This window comes from Paramisgurnus dabryanus, chromosome 9 (genome assembly GCF_030506205.2).
Source record: "Paramisgurnus dabryanus chromosome 9, PD_genome_1.1, whole genome shotgun sequence".
Lineage (NCBI taxonomy): Eukaryota > Metazoa > Chordata > Actinopteri > Cypriniformes > Cobitidae > Paramisgurnus > Paramisgurnus dabryanus.
The window spans coordinates 25,701,825-25,724,693 of NC_133345.1; the positions used below are offsets into that span (position 1 = coordinate 25,701,825).

General features: G+C 38.4%; 2 protein-coding genes across 7 annotated transcripts; one reads left to right on the forward strand and one right to left on the reverse strand.

The window, feature by feature from the left end:
- Window positions 1–275: 275 nt before the first annotated feature.
- rspry1 (ring finger and SPRY domain containing 1) lies at window positions 276–15,277 on the reverse strand. Of its 3 annotated transcripts, none has more exons than XM_065283300.2 (15): window positions 14,967–15,277; window positions 12,860–13,368; window positions 9,081–9,133; window positions 8,157–8,269; window positions 7,136–7,262; window positions 5,820–5,878; window positions 5,487–5,553; window positions 5,281–5,412; window positions 4,857–4,972; window positions 3,715–3,858; window positions 3,282–3,393; window positions 2,446–2,548; window positions 2,202–2,354; window positions 1,933–2,037; window positions 276–1,440 (listed from the first exon to the last, which is right to left on the reverse strand). In XM_065283300.2, the coding sequence occupies exons 2-15, from the start codon at window positions 13,219–13,221 to the stop codon at window positions 1,344–1,346; spliced, it is 1,743 nt and encodes a 580-aa protein (XP_065139372.1). In that variant the 5' UTR covers window positions 13,222–13,368; window positions 14,967–15,277; the 3' UTR covers window positions 276–1,343. The 3 variants fall into 3 exon arrangements, with proteins under 3 accessions (XP_065139372.1, XP_065139371.1, XP_065139373.1); XM_065283299.2 differs by having other exon boundaries at window positions 14,856–15,277; XM_065283301.2 differs by lacking the exon at window positions 14,967–15,277 and adding an exon at window positions 14,406–14,506.
- A 396-nt stretch (window positions 15,278–15,673) lies between these two features.
- psme3ip1 (proteasome activator subunit 3 interacting protein 1) lies at window positions 15,674–22,675 on the forward strand. 4 transcript variants are annotated; one of them, XM_073815762.1, is made up of 9 exons: window positions 15,725–15,810; window positions 16,677–16,745; window positions 16,841–16,963; window positions 17,093–17,191; window positions 18,371–18,492; window positions 19,758–19,894; window positions 20,072–20,145; window positions 21,822–21,974; window positions 22,305–22,675. In XM_073815762.1, exons 3-9 carry the CDS (start codon window positions 16,849–16,851, stop codon window positions 22,307–22,309), a joined length of 705 nt encoding a protein of 234 aa, XP_073671863.1. In that variant the 5' UTR covers window positions 15,725–15,810; window positions 16,677–16,745; window positions 16,841–16,848; the 3' UTR covers window positions 22,310–22,675. The 4 variants fall into 4 exon arrangements, with proteins under 4 accessions (XP_073671861.1, XP_073671860.1, XP_073671863.1 ...); XM_073815760.1 differs by having other exon boundaries at window positions 15,674–15,751; window positions 21,822–22,675; XM_073815759.1 differs by having other exon boundaries at window positions 15,724–15,810; window positions 21,822–22,675.
- The last annotated feature ends 194 nt before the right edge of the window (window positions 22,676–22,869 follow it).

Genomic DNA, 22,869 nt, shown 5'->3' on the forward strand with positions numbered 1-22,869 from the left:
TAATGTCATACACTTGTCAGTCTGCCCTACACATTTTTTTTTCTTCAAATTTCACTTTTAAAAGGTAGCTAAACAAAACAACTAAAAAAAACTATATTTAAACAACAGTTGTACAACTAATGCCGTGGAACATCATACATGTACAGTAGTATACAGTACTAAGGTTACTGGTTACTAAACAGAGTCTACAGGCCCTGCTTTAAAACATAATTTAACTTTTTAAGAATTATGCAAATAAGATAATCAAGAGTAAATAAATGGCAACTGTAACAATATATGTGCAGCACATAAAACAAACATTTATTACAAACATCACAATTCAGAAAATGGCATATTCTTAATTCAAATCATACTGTTATCTTTGGGAGGTCTGGAGATTTCAGTCTCTCTGTAACTGCTTCAGAACATTCACATTTAGCCTGAGCAATAGGACAGATATGTGTATTACCTCTTCCCCAAATCTCATTTACAGGTTGTCACATATCTTCAATACGGTATTATACAAATGAGAAATTCTAATAATATCCATCACATCCAAAAGTTTAAAATTAAATAACATACTTTCACATGCTATGTAAAAGTCTGTTATACATTTTTTATTCTTTTGGAGCTTTGTGTGCCGACTTTACATTTATTTTTTACTATGGTCTCTAGTCAAGCACCCACTTTAGGTTGATGTGCGTGCTTTAAAAACAATATCAGTCACCCAAATCTTGGCATTTGTTTCTAAATGGGCTTTATATCATACATCATTAAAAATATTCTTATTACAAAAAATCATGTGTGGGGCAATCAACCCAGAACAAATTTAAGTACAATCAAGTCTGAAAGAGAGGATTATGGGTTTCTGAGGCAGGCATGATTTTAAGATTAGAAACTCTTTGTAGTTCCTGTGGAGACCTGAACTTGGAATAAAAATGAGAGAAGAAGTCAAGTATATATTTATATATATATTATATTGAATGCATCTGAACAGGGACACATACTGACTGACTTCCTGATCAGAGCTTGAAGTGAAAGACTCATATACAGATCTGCACATAATGGATGTATTTGCTCCATATTATATCTCCTGAAAATGGCAATTAAACATTTTCAAAGAACCTTTAAACCTCTAAATTTCCTCAATATCCTCATTGCTCTGATTGGGGCTTCCTTGGAGTGCAACAGTAAAGGGTTTGCCTTCTTTCTTTCTTTCCTCCAGCTTCACGGAGGGTCTGATCCATTCATCCTCACAAAGCATGAAAGGTCCAAGATGCAGTGTCCAAAGGGTTGGACAGAGGAGATTGGATATGATGGAAGCTTGACGGGGAAAGTCCACGTCTGGGGTGGTGGAGCTGATGTCAGGACACATGGGAAATAAGTCTGACTCGGGTCTGGATGTCTTGACGACAAAGTGGGCACGTTTCCAGCTGTAAGGCACACTCCATACAAATCCCACTGTAGGCATACAATTGAATAAAAAATGAGAACAGCGCAAACAAACCAGTGAAGAAACAGCAATAAATATTTGCTAATGCATTTTAGGTGATTGCTAGATAGTGGCTTACTGGCCCAAGCCAACCACTTTATGATATTTATCTTTATGGTAGGTTTTTATGACAGCATGGTCCCTTGATATGGCGCATGCACAACCTTCAATACATTTTTTCACCTGTGTTATTACGGTACGCAAGATAAAAATTACAAGTTTGCAGCCAGGTTTAAATATAATTCATTACTGTACCACAAACAGTACAGGAAAACTACCTTAGAAGATTTTAATACTTACTGTAATTAAATCCCTAACCGATACCTCTTGGCTTAGCAAACCTTACTCATATAGACGATATACTAAAATATTTTATTTAATATTTAAATACAGCATGATCTGAGCATCTAAATCATGTCTCTATAACTCACTGGTGTAAACGCTTATGTTGATCTTTGTACCTGTGCGAGCAGGGTCTCAGTTCAGTGTCTGCCATCTGGTCACAACAGAGGGTGCAGCAGTTATCTCTGATGCTAACCTGTTTAAGTAAAGCCAGGCGCCTGTGTCTGAAATAAAACAAATAAAGATAAATTTCGCATGCACTATTTGCCGTAAAAGGCATCCGTTATCGGCTTCAAGCGTGATATTAAAAGTGAATGTACCATTTACATACACATAACAGTCAATGATATGACTCGTGTAAAAAAAAAACCTGACAAATGAAGCAAACCTGGGCAGAATGATTTTTTCATCCGATGCGAGTGAGGCAAACTCATTAAAGGTGTTAAATTTGATAGAGGGGGGGTGGCGGAAGGGCTTGGCTCCAAAGTTGAACTCACACTGTTGGTAGGACATAAAACTGGCGGCAGCAAAAAAGCCAGATCTAACAGAGAGTAAAAGAAAAGCAAGTGGTTGAAAGCTCAAAAAAAAAAAAAAACTCTGGTCTTGTTGAACAGAAAGGGAGCTTTGCTTACGTGGCAGAGGAGAACACCTGCTTCTCAGGAGGCAGCTGGTGTCCGTTTAGAAAGAAAACCATCTGCTTCTTACTGAGGTCCAGCAGGAAACCTATGGCATCACCTATAAAGCCCAAAGTTAAATGCTTACGAGACATTGCAGATGACATTATTTACCAAAATGATAAAAGCATATTCAGGTTGATCATAGAGTTATAGTGACACTCCACTTTTTTTGAAAATATGCTCATTTTCCAGCTTCCCTAGAGTTAAACATTATATTTTTACAGTTTTGGAATCTATTCATCTGATCTCTGGGTCTGGCGGTACCACTTTTAGCATAGCTTAGCATAATCCATTGAATCTATTTAGACCATTAGCATCGTGCTAAAAAATAACCAAAGAGTTTCGATATTTTTCCTATTTAAAACTAGACTCTTCTGTAGTTACATCGTGTACTAAGACCGTCGAAAAATTTAAATTTGCAATTTTCTAGGCCGATATGGCTAAAACTATACTCTCATTCTGGCGTAATAATCAAGAACCTTGCTGCCGTAACATGGCTGCCGCAGGTGTAGTGATATTACACACTGCCTGAAAATAGTCCCCTTGGTTACTTTCAATACCAGGGGCCTATTTTCAGTCTCTGCGTAATATCATTGCACCTGCTGCAGCCATGTTACAGCAGCAAAGCCCTTGATTATTACGCTAAAAGTGGTACCGCCAGACCCGGAGATCAGCTGAATGGATTCCAAACGGTAAAAATCAAATGTTTAACTCTAGGGGAGCTGCAAAAATGAGCATATTTTCCAAAAAAGTGGAGTGTCCCTTTAAGGAACAGGAAGCTCTTCACAAACCTTCTTTCCAGCAGGGGTGGGAGTGAGGTTTACTGCGAGCGTTGTACCAGATCAGCTGCCTGCAGCCATCATATGCACATGAGTATTCATCATCTCCAATCCCATAACCTTCCTATGGACCCATGAATACACAAACATACTCATAAAAAACAAGAAGTACAGTTAGAAGGGACGGTTTTATTTAGTATATCCAAAAAAAGCCTCACACAATTAATGTTTTTTAATAAGAACTCTATCAAATAGGCATCAAGTTGTAAAACCCTTTTAATTGTTTAAATATTATATTAGTTGTGACTTTAATGTTTTTTGTAAATATTACTACTTAAAAGTGCTATTTTCAGCACCTGTATATTGTTTATCAAAATATATTCAGAAATGTATGTTAGGAACACAGAGGATACAGAGATACAGGAAAACATAATCAGAAACATACATGGTTAAGAAACTTGCTGTCCTTGGTTGCCCAGCCAATTTGCATAACGCCAGAGGTGATGACCGTCACTTCATAGTACCAAACACCCGAATCCACACAGAACGTGCAGCGAACGCTCTCGAACGATGACGCATCACACCGTGCCTGAGGGGCAAGAGACCGATCACATTAGACTAAAGCCAAACACGTCATAACACATACCAACCTTTCAGTTGTATACACCACTACCAGTAAATTTTCCAGTTTCGTAATGTAATGCCACATGAAAAACAACCTCTTATATAACTTTCCTTAGGTTTTTTTTCCTCAAAGTTGTACAATCTTTTGTTCAATTCAATTCAATCTTGTGCACGACTAGTACACTTTCTAGGAATAGCCGTGATATGTGAATTTACTGAAGTGTGAAAAAATGTTTGTTTATATTTTGTTCTATAGTTTGTCCTCCTGGAAGTGAAATCGTGCCTCTGAATCATCAGCTGGCCCACACAGAATCTGCACCCACAGAATTCAGCTAAAAGCTCTTTAGATTTCTGACAACCATCCACACATCCTTCAAATCCAATGTACTCTTTCTTTTTTTTATGGCCTTCAGTGTACCATTCACTGTTCAGTACAGATTTTGTTATTCAGGTAAAATCTATTCATGCGTTCAAAGGTCACTAAATATGAAAAATTCACTTTTATATGTTGTTTGAACATATTTGTGTGTCGCCTGTGTGTGTATATACAACCACCATGTAATGATAAAAATCTGCCCACCATTTTTTTTAAATCCCCTAAAATTTCAACATAGGAAAAGCGGTTGGTGTATTCTTAGCAAACTGACATCACTATGCACAGGCACAACCATCCAAAGACCAGGTCATCATTTCTATTTTAAAATTTCTTTACATAATTTTTTACTGCACGTTCATTATGAACAATGAAATATGGTGATTATGGTGTCTTATTAAAACATTGTAACCAGCAGATCATTTGCATTTAAAGAGACACACACAAAAAAAGCACTTTTTCCTGCACACCCAAAAATAGGCCTTTTCAGGCCTTCATAGGCACATAACTGGGACACCTGAAACCAATATTACATCTTGACCTTTAAAATAAAATCATTTAAAATATTTAATCCGACAATTTTCTCTTACCTCCAGTCCAGTAGGTGAGATCTTGAGATACTCGCTGACGTCATTACTGTTCAGCATGGCGTTAATATTGCTCAAGTTGACTTTCTCATATGTGAACTGGCGGCCCTCTTTAATGACTATGAAGCAAAGGGTGGACAAAGAAAAATTACTAAATGAAAAAAAGGATATTTAAACCTACTATGAAGCTTTATGCTATATTCAAGTTAATTAACATTAGATAAATTGTGTGTTTCTTTAATGAAACATAGGAAGAGCACCTAATACAAAGGAAAAAACAATTTTTACTAAAGAATAAAGGCAAGGTGAAAAAATTTAAATACTAGGTCATTGTTGTGTCGAAAAGCCTCAGTTACAGCTATAAAACACCAGAATATTTTGTTTGTAGAAAAGAAAGATGCAAGCCATTGCAGTCAAGGTTACTCACAAAGGTTATCAAGGCTCCACTGAGCACAAAAGCCGACCTGACGCTTTAGATAGTCTGGATGATCGGCCCAGGATTCCAGAACGGAGAGACGATCACTGATACACGATTCTGATACTGTTAGCTTGTTCTCACCTGAAATAACATTTTTTCAAAAATTTTGAAATGATTCCAGAAAATAAAAGGACAAGAGAATGAATCAAACTTACTGGTCTGAGAGAATTTCTCTAAAGCGATGAGTGCGAACAACATGACAGTGGGGTGGGCCTCAGAGCTCTGGAACCAATAAGAACACATTAATGACAATAATAAAATTACAACTTTATATGAACACAACATTATCATAAAATGATTATAAAAGTGGCCATATTCTACACATTTTATTATTTACATTCATTTAAGTTCTTGCAACAAACCATTATTCAAGTCATTATTCAAGTCTATTGTACTTAAGATTTTGATCTGAAACTTATGAATAACCCATTGCATTGTTTCCCAAATTTGGGAAGCTTTGTGTTGTGATTAATATGTAATGCTCTCACCAAACTCTCTAGCAAGTACTCCAGAGTTCCAGGGCTGAGGAGCGCAATGCTCGCTGGTCCTGTAGCCGAAAGAACGTACACACAATTTAAATACTCAAGATTCAAACAAATGTTTTGACAACATGTTCACCACAGAAAATCAGCACATATACAAAAAAGTGGAAAATAAGTAACTGAGCGGCCTTGGGTAACCCTATGTGTGTTTCTATGATGCGGGCTCAGCAAAGCTGTCAGATCACAGGCCTCGAAGGAAAACTACAGCATGCTTTGGCATGACAGGTCTTTAGCTCGCATTATGCAAACTCAGCTCTATAGCTGAAAAAAGACCTTAAGCAAGATGCAAAGCATCTCAGATTCATTTTACAAAACCTTATTTTGAGATAAGGAGCATCAAAGATTAATTTGCCTTATTGATTTTACTTTAACTTCAGTCTTTGGCATGACCTTACTCAGACAATATTAAAGACATCAAGGTTATACAGGGTTCTCACACCTTAGTTAACTTCAAATTTAAGGACCTTCCAAGGACTTTCCAGGTCCAATACCCTCTAATTCAAGGACTAAATGTGGGGACACATTTCAAGTGAGAGCAAGGTTACATCGTGTTACCGTTTAAGATACATTGTTACAGTTCTCTTTCGAGGGAACTCGCGCTGCATCACTGCGGTGACACTTTGGGGACGCCTCCAAGGGTAAGTGTGTCTGAATGTGTATATGAAATTAAAGCAATGGTGAGGATTAACGACAAAGACAAGGTGACGTGGGAGCCAGGAAGTATATCGCTATCTAAAATATTGCCAAAGACGGTGTTACAGGGACGCAGGAAGTATGGCAAGGGAGACGCAGCGTCACATTCCCTTCTCAGGGAACAAGAGTTACATACGTAACCAGAGATGTTTTAATGTGTCAAACACAACTATGCAAAAAAGCATTTTGGTATGAATCAACTTTCGCATACAGAAGATATAAACATTTAAAGCGAACAGTTTAGCGTGTGTGCTTAAAAAGTCTAGAATTTTTATGATATTATCCTGCACTACACAGGGAATAATATTGATATTTTTTCAGAAAACTTCTTGCATAAAATAGATTCAAGCACTTTCAATGACCTGTATCTACGTATGTATATTTTCAAAAACTTCCCAGGGCCTTGAATTTTCCCCCCTAGATTCACAAACTTTAAAGGATTTGAAGGACCAGTGGGAACCCTAGTTATATTTCACAGAATGTTCTTTACGTTATGTAGCATGATTTATGTAGAAAACGGTTTTCACAGGCAGGGTCACATTTCTGTGTCCATATTTTGTGTTTCGTACCAGCCAGTTTCTCAGCCAGGCAGCCCAGCACAGCTGTGGTGTTTCGGTGTTTGGCAGGAATGAGGGCGTCCTGACGGGCCACAGCAGCACTCAGACTCAACATGTCTGACAACTTCTGTAGAGCATCCTGAGAAGATACACAAATCAATAAACACTTAAAGGTGATATAGAATGATTGAATGGAGTATTTATCCTTGTTCTATGATGTGACATGTAGACAAAAAAAATGTTGTTTGGGTCTGTAATGCCTTAGAAGCTTCCTAAAAACCTCTCTCAGATAGCTCTATTATGGTGGGGGATTTTAAACAAGTGGTTTTGCACCTATTTGGCTCCCCCTACTGACTTAACTTGCAATCTCATTACTGATTGGCTGACTTTGCTGCCACTCAAAAAATGTTGCCAATTATTTTAAAGTGGAGGGGCAGGGAGATGCCTGTGATGTCATAAGCATCAGTTTTACAGATTGTGCCGTTTTCTGGCTGACATTTCTAAAAGAGGAATTTCTATGAGACTGAGATGTTTAGCATGTCTAGCACTTTTTGTATGTTCGTGAATGTGGGTAGACTACCATTATTCAACAAAGACAAGGTAAAAATGATTTTTCATTCTCTGTCCCCTTTAAAATCAATACTAGAAACTAAGTGATGCCCATATACTTTCTTAAACTATATATTTTATATGCAAACGGTCTCTGATTAAGTATAGAAAAATTGTTTATTACCTAGACCTGTTACTAATAGATTACTTGCTGAAAACCCATTACCTGCACAACACTTTTTAAGACTTACCAGCAACAAAACGTTCAGTAATTATGCTTAAATATTTAAATTGAACTCAATTCTAAACTATAAAATGAAACTATAAACTGTTTTAACCCAAGTGTCAGCAAAATAGCAAAAGGAAACATTTAAGGAGTGAAACTCTCTTTAAAGTGCTAGTATAAATAGAGGAGCATTTGCATTCATAAGGGAAAGTGTAGCTGGAAACTATGACGCCTAATATGTGTGAAATATGAACTCACTTTGGTGGGCAAAGGGCATTCGTCCAATAGCAGGGTTATTACGGCTGGACCCAGTGGGTCATCTAGAGGAATAACCCTAATTAAAGACTGCACCACTTCTAACCAGCCATCATCTACAGTGTGAAAACAGACAGAAGAGAGACAGAAAATGAAATTGAGAAAAACAAACAAATGTCAAGTTTTTCAGAGAGATGCGTTCTGTTTATTACATTTAATTAATCACATCTACTTGATATAACAACTGGTGGTCAACAAGTCAGCTATAGCACAGTCACATCAGATCTGTAAACGCGTATGATATTCTCATTGAGTCTTAAAGCCCAAAGCAGTGTTTCCACCTGTTTACTCCTGCATGAAACTCTTAGCAGCCACCTGACGCCACAGAGTCTCAAACCACAACATGCAGGCTCAGCTCAGAACGACAGATGCATGTATCAATAAAATCAACAGCCTAACAGACTTTGGCAAGTGCCAGAAGAATGGCAGACTGGAAACCAATGCTAAATTTTGACCCCTAGTCTGAGCAGATCATATATAGAGCACCAGTACACTAGGGTGCATTACAGGTAAAACAAAGAGACAAAATTATTTGAAGAAATTAGCATAAAATAGAAAATATGCATTGTAAAATGCAGCTTACATGTACACACATAAAAAATCATATGCATGGGTTAATATATGACCGCAAACTTAATCCGCTTTGGAGAACTGAGAATTGCCATGACAATGGCAGCACAGAGTTCCAGCAAAACTTCAAAAGCAGCAGTCACTAATACCCACAGAGCTTACACAGCTTTCACTGTAAGATTAACATCCTATTAAGTTAATCGTGAGCCAAGAGGTGAAAACCAGCTGCATTTGTTCCTCTAATGGAAAAAAGAAACACAAGCTGACCCTTGCAGAACCATGACCGACTTTACTCACCCGTCTCAGCCATCTCGTGTAGCGTGATCATGGAGTACGGTGGCTCTTGGTCACTGAAACACAAAAGAAAAAAGTTATCTTAATAGAAACACCAATAAAAGATGGAGCAACCTGATAAACAAATGTTTGCTTGTGCGTCTCATTACCCTGATGCATGTGTGTGTGTTTCTATAAGCACCTTATTTAGTTCTTGGCTGCAGACATTAGTTATGAAAGCCTAATTGTATAATGGCCAATTGTACGGCACATGACGGATTGCAATCGGAGGGCGGGCAGGGCTGATGCTGTCTGGCTTGTTTTGGCTGCAGGGTCCACACATCCATTTCACAGGCTGGGAGTGCAACAGTAAATCTAAACTCCTCTGGGATGCTCCTGGAGGGAGCCCGGCACGATCAAAGTGCATGAGAGATATTTAGGCCAGGCCCAAGACAATAAATTCTCCTCTACTCTGCGAATTGTCATTGATGTGGTTCATTTGTCAGTTGTAAATCAGTGGCCTGTGGGCATTGTGGGTTATGTTTTCAAACAGCAGATAAGGCTTGGGTGGTTCAGAAAGAGAGAGAGGATTTTATGCCCACAGCCACGGGAGTCTGACTGGTGTGTGACTGTGGTCTAATTGTCACATGGCTATTTTCTAGTTAGCTCACTATTTACCTGCTCTATCATTTGGCATAAAGCATCTCATCTAGGGCCCTATGAAATTTTTTTATTACCAAATTCCAGATTTTAATGGTCAAATACATTTTATGCCAAACAAAAAGCATGTCTAATCCACAGAAAACATTAACATACAATTTTACAACAATTTATTAAAAGCTTACATCTAATACTACAGCCTTCTATAATTCAGGAATGTTTTAAAGGGGACATTTCACAAGACTTTATTAAGATGTAAAATAAATCTTTGGTGTCCCCAGAGTACGTATGTGAAGTTCTAAATCAAAATACCATATAGATCATTTATTGCAGCATGTTAAAATTACCACTTTGCATGTCTGAGCAAAAAAGTGCCATTTAGGAGGGCATCCTTTAAAATGCAAATGAGCTGATCTCTGTACTAAACGGCAATGCTGTGGTTGGATAGTGCAGATTAAGGGGCAGTATGATCTCCTTCTGACATCACAAGGGGAGACAAATTTCAATGACCTATTTTTTCACATGCTTGCAGAGAATGGTTTACCAATACTAAGTTACTGGGTTGTTCGTTTTCACAATTTCTAGGTTGATAGAAGCACTGGGGACCCAATTATAGCACTTAAACATGGAAAAAGTCAAATTTTCATGATAAGTCCCAATATATTAGTAATAAAATTGGTTGTCAACTGATCAAAAAGTAGTATTCAAAAAATATATTGAATAAACAAATAAAAAATAAAATAACGCCAAAACCCTTTTAAGGAAATCGTGTCACCCCGCCTCGATATTTGCAACGCCTCCAGGTTTTGTTAAGAACAAGACAAACAAGTCTGATGACAAAGATTCTGCGCAAACGCCGCATTCAGACAGCCAGCGACAAGCAGTAGCAGAGTGACCCAATCTCATTCATTTCAATGGAAGCTTGGCAAGAAAAAGTGACCTTTGACGACCATATGGGCGTGTCCAGCGACGCGAGACAGTTAAGAAAAGTTTAACTTTATGCAAATTATAAAAATTTTTTGGGAGCGACTACCAATGGGAGGAAAGCAGCGGAGTTCACACCATCTGACTCTCGTCAGTTCCTGAAGAGGATGGTCAAATTTGTTCATGACAGCCAGACTTAGGGTGTTTTCACACATACACTGTTTAAGTCGTCCCAAATGACGTGTCGGTCGAGTACGGTTCGTTTGGGTCAGTGTGAACACAACAGCCGCACTCTGGTGCGCAGTAAACTGCTGCTCCGAGACCGCTCTAAACTCTGCCACCGAACTCTGGTGCGACCCATCTGTGGTGTGAACGCTGCTCGAACCTCGGGCCGAACCAAATACAGGAAGTTCTCCACATGTTTGATCCACTGAGTTTCCATCGTGACGTGAGCCGGGTGTTATATTGTGGGTTAACAACAAACAAGGCAATCTTGGTCCGTTGCAGAGATTCACTGTCTCCTGGACGTTTGAGCTGATGATTTTATAAATGCACAGCTGTCCTCCACACACACAAATAGTGCTGGCTCCATGAGAAGGGCTTTTAATAGAACAGTTGCGCAATTTCGCGTTAAAGCAAAGAAACTTTGCAAAGACGTGCATCGTTTATCTCCATATCTTGCTAGCCTCGCTCTTCCTGTCAGGCTGGTGGAAACATGGGGGGTGGTCATGAGATGGTAAGAGCTGTCAGAGACCAATGACAGCGCTGACCGTTGTCACATGGTGTACAGTGCGGCGTTTCGAGTACGGTAAAAACAACATGTGTGAACACAGACCGCACTAACTAAAAAAATTATACAATGTATTTTGGTGCGGTCCGAGGCCACACCACGGTACACACCACCAACATATGTGAAAACACCCTTAGAAACGCAACATTGAAAAGACGGTGGTATGAATGAGGCTGAAGTCCCTTTCCCAGAGTATTCCAATTGGCTCTTTTTATTGGGAGGCGGGACTAGAACAGCCATTCTGACCATTGTGATACTGATACCCCCATTCATATCAACACCAGTGACAAATCTTTTTAATATTAAATATCTTTCATAATGCCCAGTCTTCATTGTATGATGAATAATTTACCTAACATTTATCACAGATAAATTAAAGATTAAAACGATGTCTTCTGAGTCACTTTAGAAAAGTATAACAGAAAAGAAAGATTAAAGCAAGAGAAAACAAAAGGAAAAGCATTGTGTATAAAAAAATGGTGAGGAAAACAGGCACTCTGTATAATCCAGCCCAAGCTACAGGTGTGCACATGTGAAACAACGGCTGTCAAAGGATGTGGTTTGGCAACCAAAACATAATCAAAAGCATTAAATAAAGAAAGAAAGACTAAAAAGCTAGCACTTCCCCTGGTGACTTCAACATATTTCTCTTTAAATCAGCCGAAACATCTTCAATCTGACATGAACAATACTTCCTCTTCTGTAAAACTCTGGTAATTAGAAACCTAAGAATATCTTCAGAGCGTGATCACACACTATAAAGATACGGGCCATGTTCCCTTGAAATTCCAGAGAAAAACACAGCCAAGCCTGAATCAGAGCTGTCATCTTGCATGCAAATATAACAGCAAGGTCAGCACAGTTCAAACCAATAATTCGGATGAAGAGATAAAACAACCTCTCATTTGAACGAACGTCCATCGGTTGATAGCTGGATGGCGGCTGCGTGGGAAGGTGTAAGAACATGAGGAAGAGTGACTGGCGGCTCTGATATCAAGCCAAAATCTTTCTTCTCTGGAGTCTCAAACTGCCGTATTGGGCAATACATTACGATTTAATGTACTGCTGTGCGAAAGAATGAATAAATAATGCCATGCTCATTAAAGAGCTTTGCCAGGCTTGTATATCAATTCAATTTAAAAGATGTGGGGTTTTGGAAGTAACGACCATGGAAACAGGTGTGGCATTACTGCGGTATATAATCATAACTATCAAAAACATTATAAAAAACAAGCAAACAGATTTGCAATAGCTGTGACGTATTATGCGCCTAATGCTATTAGCCACAGATGGATGGAGAGAGTTTAATGCTGACACATTACCCAATGGGAAATGAAAGTGATATGACGTACATGATGCTTTCCTAAACAGATAACGTATGACTCAGCAGTGCCTCTGTATTTCCTGTCATCTTTAAAGTTACACTCACTTGTCAACAAGAGTCCTGATTACAGCCAGCGTGTCCAGCACCAATCCATCTACATTTTGTTTTTTCCGACGTGGTTCATGAGGTCCTCTGCCCCGTCTGGGCGGTCGGACCGGGTCTCTTGGCCGGCTGCCTCTGGCCTCCGGGGGATCAGATACAGAGTTATCCACTCGCCTGAGCTGCCTGCGAGGGGCCGATCCCTCCTCCACATCACTGTCCTCTCTGCACACGCAGCTGTTCCCCATGGCTCCACGGGACGAGAGGCTGGGCCAAAACCGCACTAAATGCAGCTGTTCTACGGTCAATCGTAGAACCCGTGCGAGGCTCCTGCTGGCACAGAATGCAATCCAGGTGGCTACTATCATATCATTGGAAAGACTTTAGAGGGTGTTTCGTATGAGTCGGGTGGATGTTGGTCATCGTGCTACTGCAGACGATCAGCAGCCAGACACACAGGAGCAAAGCTGATGATGCAGTCAACACGCATCCTACGCCCCAGGAGGTTTTCTTTCCTGTGAGACAAGAAGTTAAATTATATTAAAGCCACATCAAATTAGCATCAGTAGTGGCCAAAAGTGATGTCTGGTGAGCAAAATGGTCTGATACTTGCATGCAATTTCCCTTCAGATTAGATTTGATCATCAAAATAATTAAGGTACTTATTTGGCAAAACATGAAAGCTTCAATGTATCAACAGATATGGTTTCTTCTAATAAACCGAACAATGCACAGATAAACAAATAGCTCACGGGAAATAAAGCATACATGAGGGTTTATCAGAAAACACTGATAAAGGTTACAATTTAATCAGTTAATATTTGTTGATCTTCTCTTGTTTTTGTCTACGGTCGGCAGTCATTTCTAGGTCTTGAATTAATACGATTTCTGCTTATGTGTTGTGCGTAATTTTCCTCCTTAAATTTTTCTCTTAAGTTTACATCCCAAGCATATTTTTTATAATAGTAGATAGATTGCATAAAGGTTAAAAATGTACTTTTTCCAAAGTTGGTCATGACACAATAAAATTTTCTATAGATTAACACTGTTCATACATGTAGCTAAAATAAGTCACACCATAAAACAAACACTTGTAAAAGTGCTTCCATCATGATCTTATCTGACAATCGCAAGACTGCATTAGTTGACTAAAAATGTAACAGACAATAAAGTTGTGAGCTTTAACTTTGTAATAGTAGGTACAATAAAGTACTCGCTCCTGGACAAGCATGTCTTGAGTAATAAAACAATGCTTGGCTTTAAGGCTTGACGTTTGTAAACATCAAGTGAGGCACATTTTATTATTGTTATTATCTAATATTCTCGCAAACTACTTAATAACCAGACATATCATTTCAGTCAATAATGTTTAAATCTAACAAAATAACAAATACTTAAACGTACACAAACAATCTTTCATTTGTGCGTAACGTTACAGCAGTTGTCAGAGTTAGCAGTTGCTAGCATACACAGCTAGCTTCCCAAACAACTTTACAATAACACAAAAAATACACACTTTGACCAGCTAACACTTAGAATACAATAAATGTACCTAACAAATGTGCAGGGATGGAAATAAACAAAATAATATTAGAAATTACTGTCGTTTTACTAAATTGTCGTTTTAAACTTGAGTCAGGCCGGGTCACAAATCCTAGTGAGCTGCCTACGTAGACAGCATTCAAACTAAACGCGCTGCGTGCCAGCTCAGGCACACAAAAATGTCACACCCCAAAATGCTTGCAATATGATTGCCTTCCTTATAATGAAAAAATATTTGCCGACAAAAATACACGCCTATGATGACCAAATGCTGTCTATCCGGGCAGCTGGTTTGGTTGTGAAACAGCCTCTTTCGTGACAGATATATTAACGTTAGCCACTATATAACTAGCAACACATTTAAATGTTTAAACAAAACGGCAGTTAAAACATTACGTGACACATTTGTTAACATATCTATTCATTGTTAACCAATATACACGAGACGATATTGACTCACCCGGTAAAGCAGAAGGTTGACGGTAAATGCAGCGGTACTGTAGGCCGAGCGCACAAAGACTACACGGGAAGTATGCGTGTTCTACTTCTTAGAAATATGATTCATACTCACACACACAACCTCTTCAAAAAACACCATTGTGTTTATCCATAGATAGAAACTGATCCAGGTGGACAGTGAAAGTAAAAGGCTTGTTGAAGAGTAAAAGCATGAGGACTGGTTAGGTTTTGTGTAAAATTGCTGGCGGATCAATCAGAGCTCTGTGTGTTAGTGCGCGTCGTCGCATATTTCTCTCCAGCACATGATGCTAAATTCGACCCCTCCCAGCAACCAGTAAAATACGACAACTTATGATGTTGTTTTAAGTACATTTGGAGGAAAAGCATGCCTTTGGAATAGTATGGACACCCTTGTCACACTTTTTGGTTTCGTTTAATTTTTCGTTTCGTTTTGTGGGAGTGAATGTGGATTGCAAATATATTGTGATCAATTGTATTCGCCAGTTTTTTCATTTAAGTTTTTTTATTGATATAATCACAAATTTATATATTTAACTAAATAATACTGCTAAGCTGTATTTAATATTTACCTAAGTTACATAAGATTGCATTGCTAAGCAAACAATGTATCTGGTTTAACAGAAATAAGCAATAATTTTCTGCGAGCACAGGCACTTAAAAAAATAAAATAAACACGTTTACTTGGAAATTTTACAGTAATAATAAAATTACCACATTGACAGTAAAATGTTTAAAAATAAATAATAGATCGAAAGTGAAATGTTCCTGGGCCGAAACAACTACATTTCCCATGAGGTTCTTTATGCTGCGGAACTACGTACCATTAGCGGAAGTTGCACACGGGCTTTTTGTACAGAACACACAAGACCGAACTAGGTAAATGGTCGTATTTCCATCTCGAGAGAATTATTTTTCTTCTTGTCATCTTTGACCCAGTACGTTTTTGATGGATATGTATGTCAAAACTGTTGTATTGTTATACTGTGTATAATAAGCCAATTGTTGTACAAATATCTATTTTGGTAAATAAGCGAGTTTGATCACAGCTATGCATGCTCAACTTGACCAATAATCGGGCCCCAATGCTTTCTTGCCGTCTCAGTTTACTGGACGTAGTCAGATACTCAAGTATTGTGTTTATATTGTGCCTATTGCAGCTGCCTTTGCATGTCTACAACATAAAGGGGATATATGGTGCCATTGTAGATTCTCACCCAAATGGCTTTACACGTATCGTGTCTGTAATGTTTTGCTATTTATTGTTCTCGCGTTACTTACAAAATTTGGTGCGTTAAATATATCTGTCTGTGACGGTCGTGATAAACCGATGTGATGAGAGAAATCCTACTTTTACCTTGCGACACATCTCAATTTTATTAAGATAAGCTCTCAGTGTGTTTTTATTATCTCAGTTATAGATTTAAAATATGTTGACTGAATTAATTTAATGAATTCGTGAGTCTGCGTTTTAGTTAAGTTAAGGTTGTAACAAATCATTGAAGTTAGTCAGTCAGGACCTTCTTTTACTGTCTATGGTCAGGACTGTTATCGTGTTCACTTCTCAAATTGAACACTAGGGGGGAGTGTTTACCTTTTTTGCATTTTGAACATTGCTTACATTTGTTTTATTAAATATTTTAATAAACAACACATTTTGCATCACACATAAAATGGGTAGTTGATGCATTAGCTCATTTTACAGTGTTTCTATAAAAGGCATTGGTTATCATTTAATAGTTTTTTATTAGTTAATTTTTTCCTAATCCGATTGATTATTGTATTCTGTCCTGTCTCTGAACAGAATATACAGCAGATGACTTCATGAATTTCCTACAGTGTTTATCCTCCTTCCTAAATTGACACCAATCCGGTGAGTGTAGATAAATGCACCTAGTGCAGCACCATTATGTTTGATAGCATTATACTGCATGTGCTCTTAAGAGTTCTGATGACTATGCTGTGTAGGTTCTGCTATGACTGAGGGTGTGGACCTTAGCCGAAAGTTTGTTTCAGAATCCGAACTAGACGAGAAAAGAAAGAAGAGGCAGGAAGAATGGGAGAAGGTCCGCAATCCAGACGACCCAGAGGGTAAGAAAATCTCAGCCCTGTGCTAAACATCAACAAAACAAACAAACAAAAGAGGCTTAATGATAGACATTAGCTTTTCTCGCATACATGTGCCAACTTATGATTATGCCCATTCTCGCTGTATAACAGAGGCCCCGGAGGAAGAGTACGACCCTCGATCTCTGTTCGAGAGGCTACAAGAGCAGAAAGACAAGAAACAGGAGGAATTTGAGGAGCAGTTTAAATTCAGTAAGCACTTATCATTCCCTCCCACCTTTAAGCCCTTGATTTTTATCAAACACTGATGACACACGTCACACGGTCTCAGGGGGCTTGCCTTGACTGTCTAAATGCGACCTCATTTTTGGGTTAATCAGTCACTGCTTGCGCATAAGCTGTGCGTTTCGGCATTTCGGTGGGTGTTTATGAGTGTGAACAGATGGGAGTGGTGGAGATCAAGAGCAGGTCTGTTCTTGCGGGTGATGCTGATGGAAGACTGGCATGATCTTAGCATCTCTGCTTCGTCTCCGTATCCCTGGCGACAAACCCACTGTTAGTCTCCCTAGCGACCATTGCTGCTCCTATTGCTGTTAAATCCAAGGGCCAGCTCTTTTGAATCTTGATCTACAAGCTATACAACCATAATGGTGGTCATATTTGCAGAGAAGAGAAATTTGGATTCGAAGTTCGAAAAACTACTGGGACTGAATGATTTTGTGCCGTTTCTTAAAGGTCTTGTTTCTTCAGAAATCCTAAAAGAACCAACCATTAACTAAATCCTAAAAGGGATCGTTCACCTAAAATTAAGATTTTATCATATTTATGTGTCTCATGTTGTTCTGAAACATAAAATGAGATGTTGTGCAAAATGCGAGGACCATAACAGCTTCAATCACTCATCACGTCCATTGTATGAAAATAAAATAGCAGCATCAATACTAAAAATTTTTATTTACTAGCTTTTTAAATAAATAGATGCATGCAACCAGAATTTCCAATTCAAATGCTTAAGAAATTTGTGTTCTCACTAGGAATGCTTAACGATTAATCGCGATTAATCTATAGCAGAATAAAAGTTTTTGTTAACATCATATATGTATGTAAACTGTGTATAATAACTTTGTATAAATAAATGCACACACATGCATGTATATATGTAAGAAATGTTTACATGTGTATATACATTTGTATATTTATTTATGTATAATTTGTATTATATATAAATATAAATACTTAATATATAAATATTTTTTTCCTTAAAATTATACATGCATGTGTGCATATTTATATATACTTACATATATATTATACACAGTTTACACACATATATGATGTAAACAAAAACTTTTATTCTGCTATAGATTAATCGTTAAGCATCCCTAGTTCTCACTTAATGCATGAAAAATATGTCTGTCTGTTCCTCCACAGAAAACATGGTTAAAGGTCTGGATGAAGATGAGACCAGCTTTCTCGACGAGGTGTCACGGCAGCAGTCTCTAATAGAGAAACGCAGGCGGGATGAGGATGCACGGGAAATAAATGAATACAGGATATCCTTTTTGCACTTTAAAGTTCACACAGTATTACTGTCAGACAGCTCTTGAAAAATTGACAGGCAGTTTTGCTCCTCGCCCAAATCTGTCTCCGCTCTCACCTTTGTTAGGCTGGCAGTGGAAGGCGCAGCTGTCAAACACACTGATGACGGGTGAAACACAAAGTAGAGTTCTTGTACCTTGTTAGTGTACATGCACTCAAATAAGACAGTCCCGAGGGACGCCAAGTGCACTGTGGATTTCAACAGAAAGTCATGCAGGGCATGGCAAACGGCGGGAGATGAAACGAGAAAATTGCCTGTCTCTGTGCTTTTAGTTTTAAGGCATTTTCTTTGGTTTGCAACTGGAAAAACTTTTCAGTCTGGTGATACATCAAGCAAACAGTCCAATAAAAAGCACAGATTATGTTTAAACAGGATTTAAACAAGGTTCAGATCATGGAAATTTCACCATACGATTTTAGGAGTCATCAAATGGCTATGTTATGTACCCACATTAATACATTATAGACCCTTTAATGTGTACAGTAAATACATTAGCTTCAAAAAGTACTTCATTAAATGTCCATTTACATTGTATAACTAATGTAAATTGATGCTAGCAAGTGTGTCGAATGGCCCGATTTATCAACATGCTTTACAGTAATGAACAAAATCTTTTCAAACCACATTAGTGTGCTAACAGTGCACAGAACCACAATGTATTTATACAGTAAATACATACCATACAATTGGTTTTTCATCATAAGGCTACTGACACAATCACCAATGCCCTTCTCATCTGCCAATCAGGTGTGCCTGTAGATAGAAGGTTGGAGGATGCGTTGTCGTGGCAACTGAAACCTTTCCCCAGGCTTGATAACTGCATCTAAAAGCACCGCTGAGAGCACCGATCTGCTTCATAATACACTAATGTGCCCTAATTCTACTAAATTCGCCTCTCATGAAAGCACCAAATTGGTCTTACCTGTAAGTGTGTCACCTTTTTAGGCCATTTGTGAGCGCTGGGAAAAGCAAGTAGGTTTGATATCTGTGGTGACAGAGGCTTTATGAACGGTTCCTTTGTTCGTTGCACCTTTATCAAAGGGATTTAAAAAGTAGTTTAGTTCTGTTTTTGTGGTAATTCTGCTTTAGTTAAAATTGTGCCAGATGTTCATTTATATCGTTTATAAAACCGCAATGCTAAAATCGCAGTGTCGGAAGCTGTGATTATTTCTCACAGCTTAGGTACACCTGTGGTTTTTCTTAACCATTAAGCATCACAGGTCTCTCCAGAAGCTGGCAAACAACGAGAGCAACAAAAAGGAACCAGAGAAGAAAGCAGGACCCAAGCCATCAGAAAACAAGACCAGTCATCTCTCTCAGGCCCACCTGCTGGCTGGAGCGGTTAAACGACGCAGGTACCAAAATAGGCCGTTTAGAAACAAAAACACCTTTCATAATGTTTATGAATAATTGTAATTTATGGAAATGTTGGAATTAAATGAAAACCTTTTCATGTCTGTGATGGTAACGGAACTAGATTTGAGTTAGTAGTTCCAATGTTCGTCTGTTTATTTGTTTATGTCTTAATGCAGTTCGTCCCAGTCTTCAGAGGGAAGTAAAAAGCTGAAAACAGAAGATACAGTAGCTGGAAATGGCAGTCAGACGGGTGGGCAAAGTCTTATACTTGTATAAAGTATTAATGATGTAATATGATGATGTAAAAAAAAATCAAGAATCGAATCGTGACCTTAGAATCGAAAATGTAACCAAACTGAGAATTTGGAGAATTGTGACACCCGTATTGTACAGTGTAGTGTAGTATAGTGTATTTATAAGAGAAGCGTAATTTATTGAGAAGCATAGCAAGCATCGGCCGATTTATCGGTGCACACCTAATCAAAATCTCAAAATGTACTTCCGCCCTCTTGTGGCAACCCTTCTCTGATAAAGTCAGCTAGACGTCTTGGGCAGAGCATCCTTTAACTCCGCCCCCTCCAACTGTCAGTCTGCTACGAGTTCATATTTGAATGACATGCCTACTTTTTATATTGAACCAATTTACAGTGCTGAACACGAGCCTCGCCTGCTTTCCTAATGTGATATTCCGGTTCACTCTGAAATACGTCACAAAAAAATACATTAAGTCGACATTAAGCTCTTGTGGACTTTCACGAGTTCACATTAACATGTAATCAAAAATGATAATAAAGATAATAAAAGCATATTTGGTGTGCTGTCTCGAACCCAGCGTACTCCCCCCTCCTTTACTGGGATACATATACCAGCTGAGAGTCGGATGGAGGGGGACACTGCAAAAACTCTCACGGGACAGAGTTGTGGGACAGCTTTATATAGAAACCGCTGATTGGTTAGAGTACATGACCGTGCTCCTTCCTAATTTAGTTTAATTAATTTAAAATGTATCAGAGCATCATATATAATTAAAACTAAATAAAACTGTTTCTTGAAGCATGAAAGTTTCAGCAGTAGGGCCAGTGAAAACCAAAATTTACATTTATGCATTTGGAAGACGCTTTTATCCAAAGTGACTTACAAGCTATAACATTTAAAAATATATATTTTTTATCTTTTCATTAAGTTTATTCACATCTGTAACGTGCTATAGATCCTCACAGATATTTGTCTCTGTTTGAAGAACAAAATTGAACATTGTACAATTGTTTTTTCCATTTAATTGCATTCCATGTGTATTTTTGAGACAAAATTATTTCTGTGTTAGCTCTTTCCCCAGCGGCAGCATTTTTCATGATTTTCACAAAAGTTTAAAGCCTTCCAGAAAAAGTTCTTTAAATATATAAACATACAATACATCAGATGAAAGAACAGACTCTTTGCTTTCAACCAAAAAAAATACATTTCACCCTACCTTGATTAGATCTCTTCTTATCACCTCTCAAATATGGATAGGTTTCTTCAAAAAGCTGAGATAATTCCATTTTTTGTGAAGGACTTTTAATAGAGATCCCATTCAGAGCGTTCCTCAAAACATACACCGCGTTCTTTCTCTTTTACATGAGGCGTTACTTCCGGGTTGTGTAAGTTGCAGAATTTCGCCACCTGGTGGATAATAGCGGTATTGTGGAAAGCCGGAAATACTCGTCTTTGGCAGGGAAGCATTTTCTCTTAATAGACGAGTTAACTCGTCAATGGCGGGAAAACGTTAATTCATAGCATGGCACAAAATATACCTTCAATAAGATAAAATACCTTTAAAAAGAAGAAATGTTGAGAATTGACTGTTCAAGATCACTGTGGTGTGTTAGACATCAAACATCAGAGAGCATATATGCTCTATATGCGTGTTTTGTTTTGTGTTCTCAGAGCAGGAGGTGGTTGAGCCCAAATCTCCCAGCGCCGGCATGACCCGCTCAGGCGTTCTCCACCTGCCCTCCGCCGCTGTATGCGTGGGCATCCTTCCAGGACTCGGCGCCTACTCGGGCAGCAGCGACTCTGAGTCCAGCAGCGATAGCGAAGGTAGCGTGGACGAGATTGGCTCTCCCATAAAGCGCCACAGGCTCTTCAGATAGACACACTACATTTACTCACTATCACCACCTGTGCTGCCCAAAGGCTCGGGTTCGGCCCGCTTGCCTTCTCAGAATTGTGGGGCACAAATTATTACCTAAAGTGATTTAGCTCTGTCAGCCCGATACTGTGTTGAAATTTTTGATTATATGTGTTTGATTATATGCTGATGTTTATTAAAAGCTTGTGTAGAGTTAACTTCAATTGTGGTTGTTGATGTCTTGTGCTCTCAAAACATGACCCTTCCCCATCCTCCTCATATTATTACATTCCATACAGTTTAAACCTCTGGCAGCTTAACCCGGTGACGCACCTACCCACCTTCTCATCCACCCCTGCGGCTTCTTCAGAGTCAATGGGACACTGAATGACTGACAGCTGTGGATCAAGAAGACTGCTTAAATAAAGCATTTACACCATATCATCACAGGACAAATCAGACGTTATATGGGCAGTGCTTGTTTGAAGATGTTTCAAGGTCCTGACTGAGTTTTAAGTTTGACTTATTTTTTTTAACGATATGCTGCAATGCAAAAAAAAAAATGCTGGAATTTTCATTAACTGTGCCCTGTGAAGATATGAAACCGTGTGTGCTGGTTCTGAGAATAACCAGTGAAGTGAGATTGAAAAATAAAGATGTTTCTCATGTATTTGTTATTGTTGACTTTGACTCGTATACTTAAAGGTTTTCTTGATTTGCATTGAATCTTAGCTGGTAGTTGCTGCAATTACGCTTGCAGTTTTTACAACTTAAGCCTTGTTTAGACTGCCATTGATTTTCTCGCTGTGTCTCCCATCTATTTTAATAAGTTTAATACATTTTGGTTGTCCTAGTAACAGTTAG

What these genes read in the sequence shown, in the direction of transcription:
- rspry1 (XM_065283300.2), bottom strand. Translation starts at nt 13,221, where the DNA reads ATGATAGTAGCCACCTGGATTGCATTCTGTGCCAGCAGGAGCCTCGCA. An exon ending in AGAGAAATTCTCTCAGACCA is followed by an intron (nt 5,413 to 5,486) that starts GTAAGTTTGATT and finishes ATGTTATTTCAG; the next exon opens with GTGAGAACAAGCTAACAGTA. An exon ending in CCACCCCTGCTGGAAAGAAG is followed by an intron (nt 2,549 to 3,281) that starts GTTTGTGAAGAG and finishes TGGGCTTTATAG; the next exon opens with GTGATGCCATAGGTTTCCTG.
- psme3ip1 (XM_073815760.1), top strand. Translation starts at nt 16,849, where the DNA reads ATGACTGAGGGTGTGGACCTTAGCCGAAAGTTTGTTTCAGAATCCGAA. An exon ending in CAATCCAGACGACCCAGAGG is followed by an intron (nt 16,964 to 17,092) that starts GTAAGAAAATCT and finishes GCTGTATAACAG; the next exon opens with AGGCCCCGGAGGAAGAGTAC. An exon ending in TGAGGAGCAGTTTAAATTCA is followed by an intron (nt 17,192 to 18,370) that starts GTAAGCACTTAT and finishes GTTCCTCCACAG; the next exon opens with AAAACATGGTTAAAGGTCTG.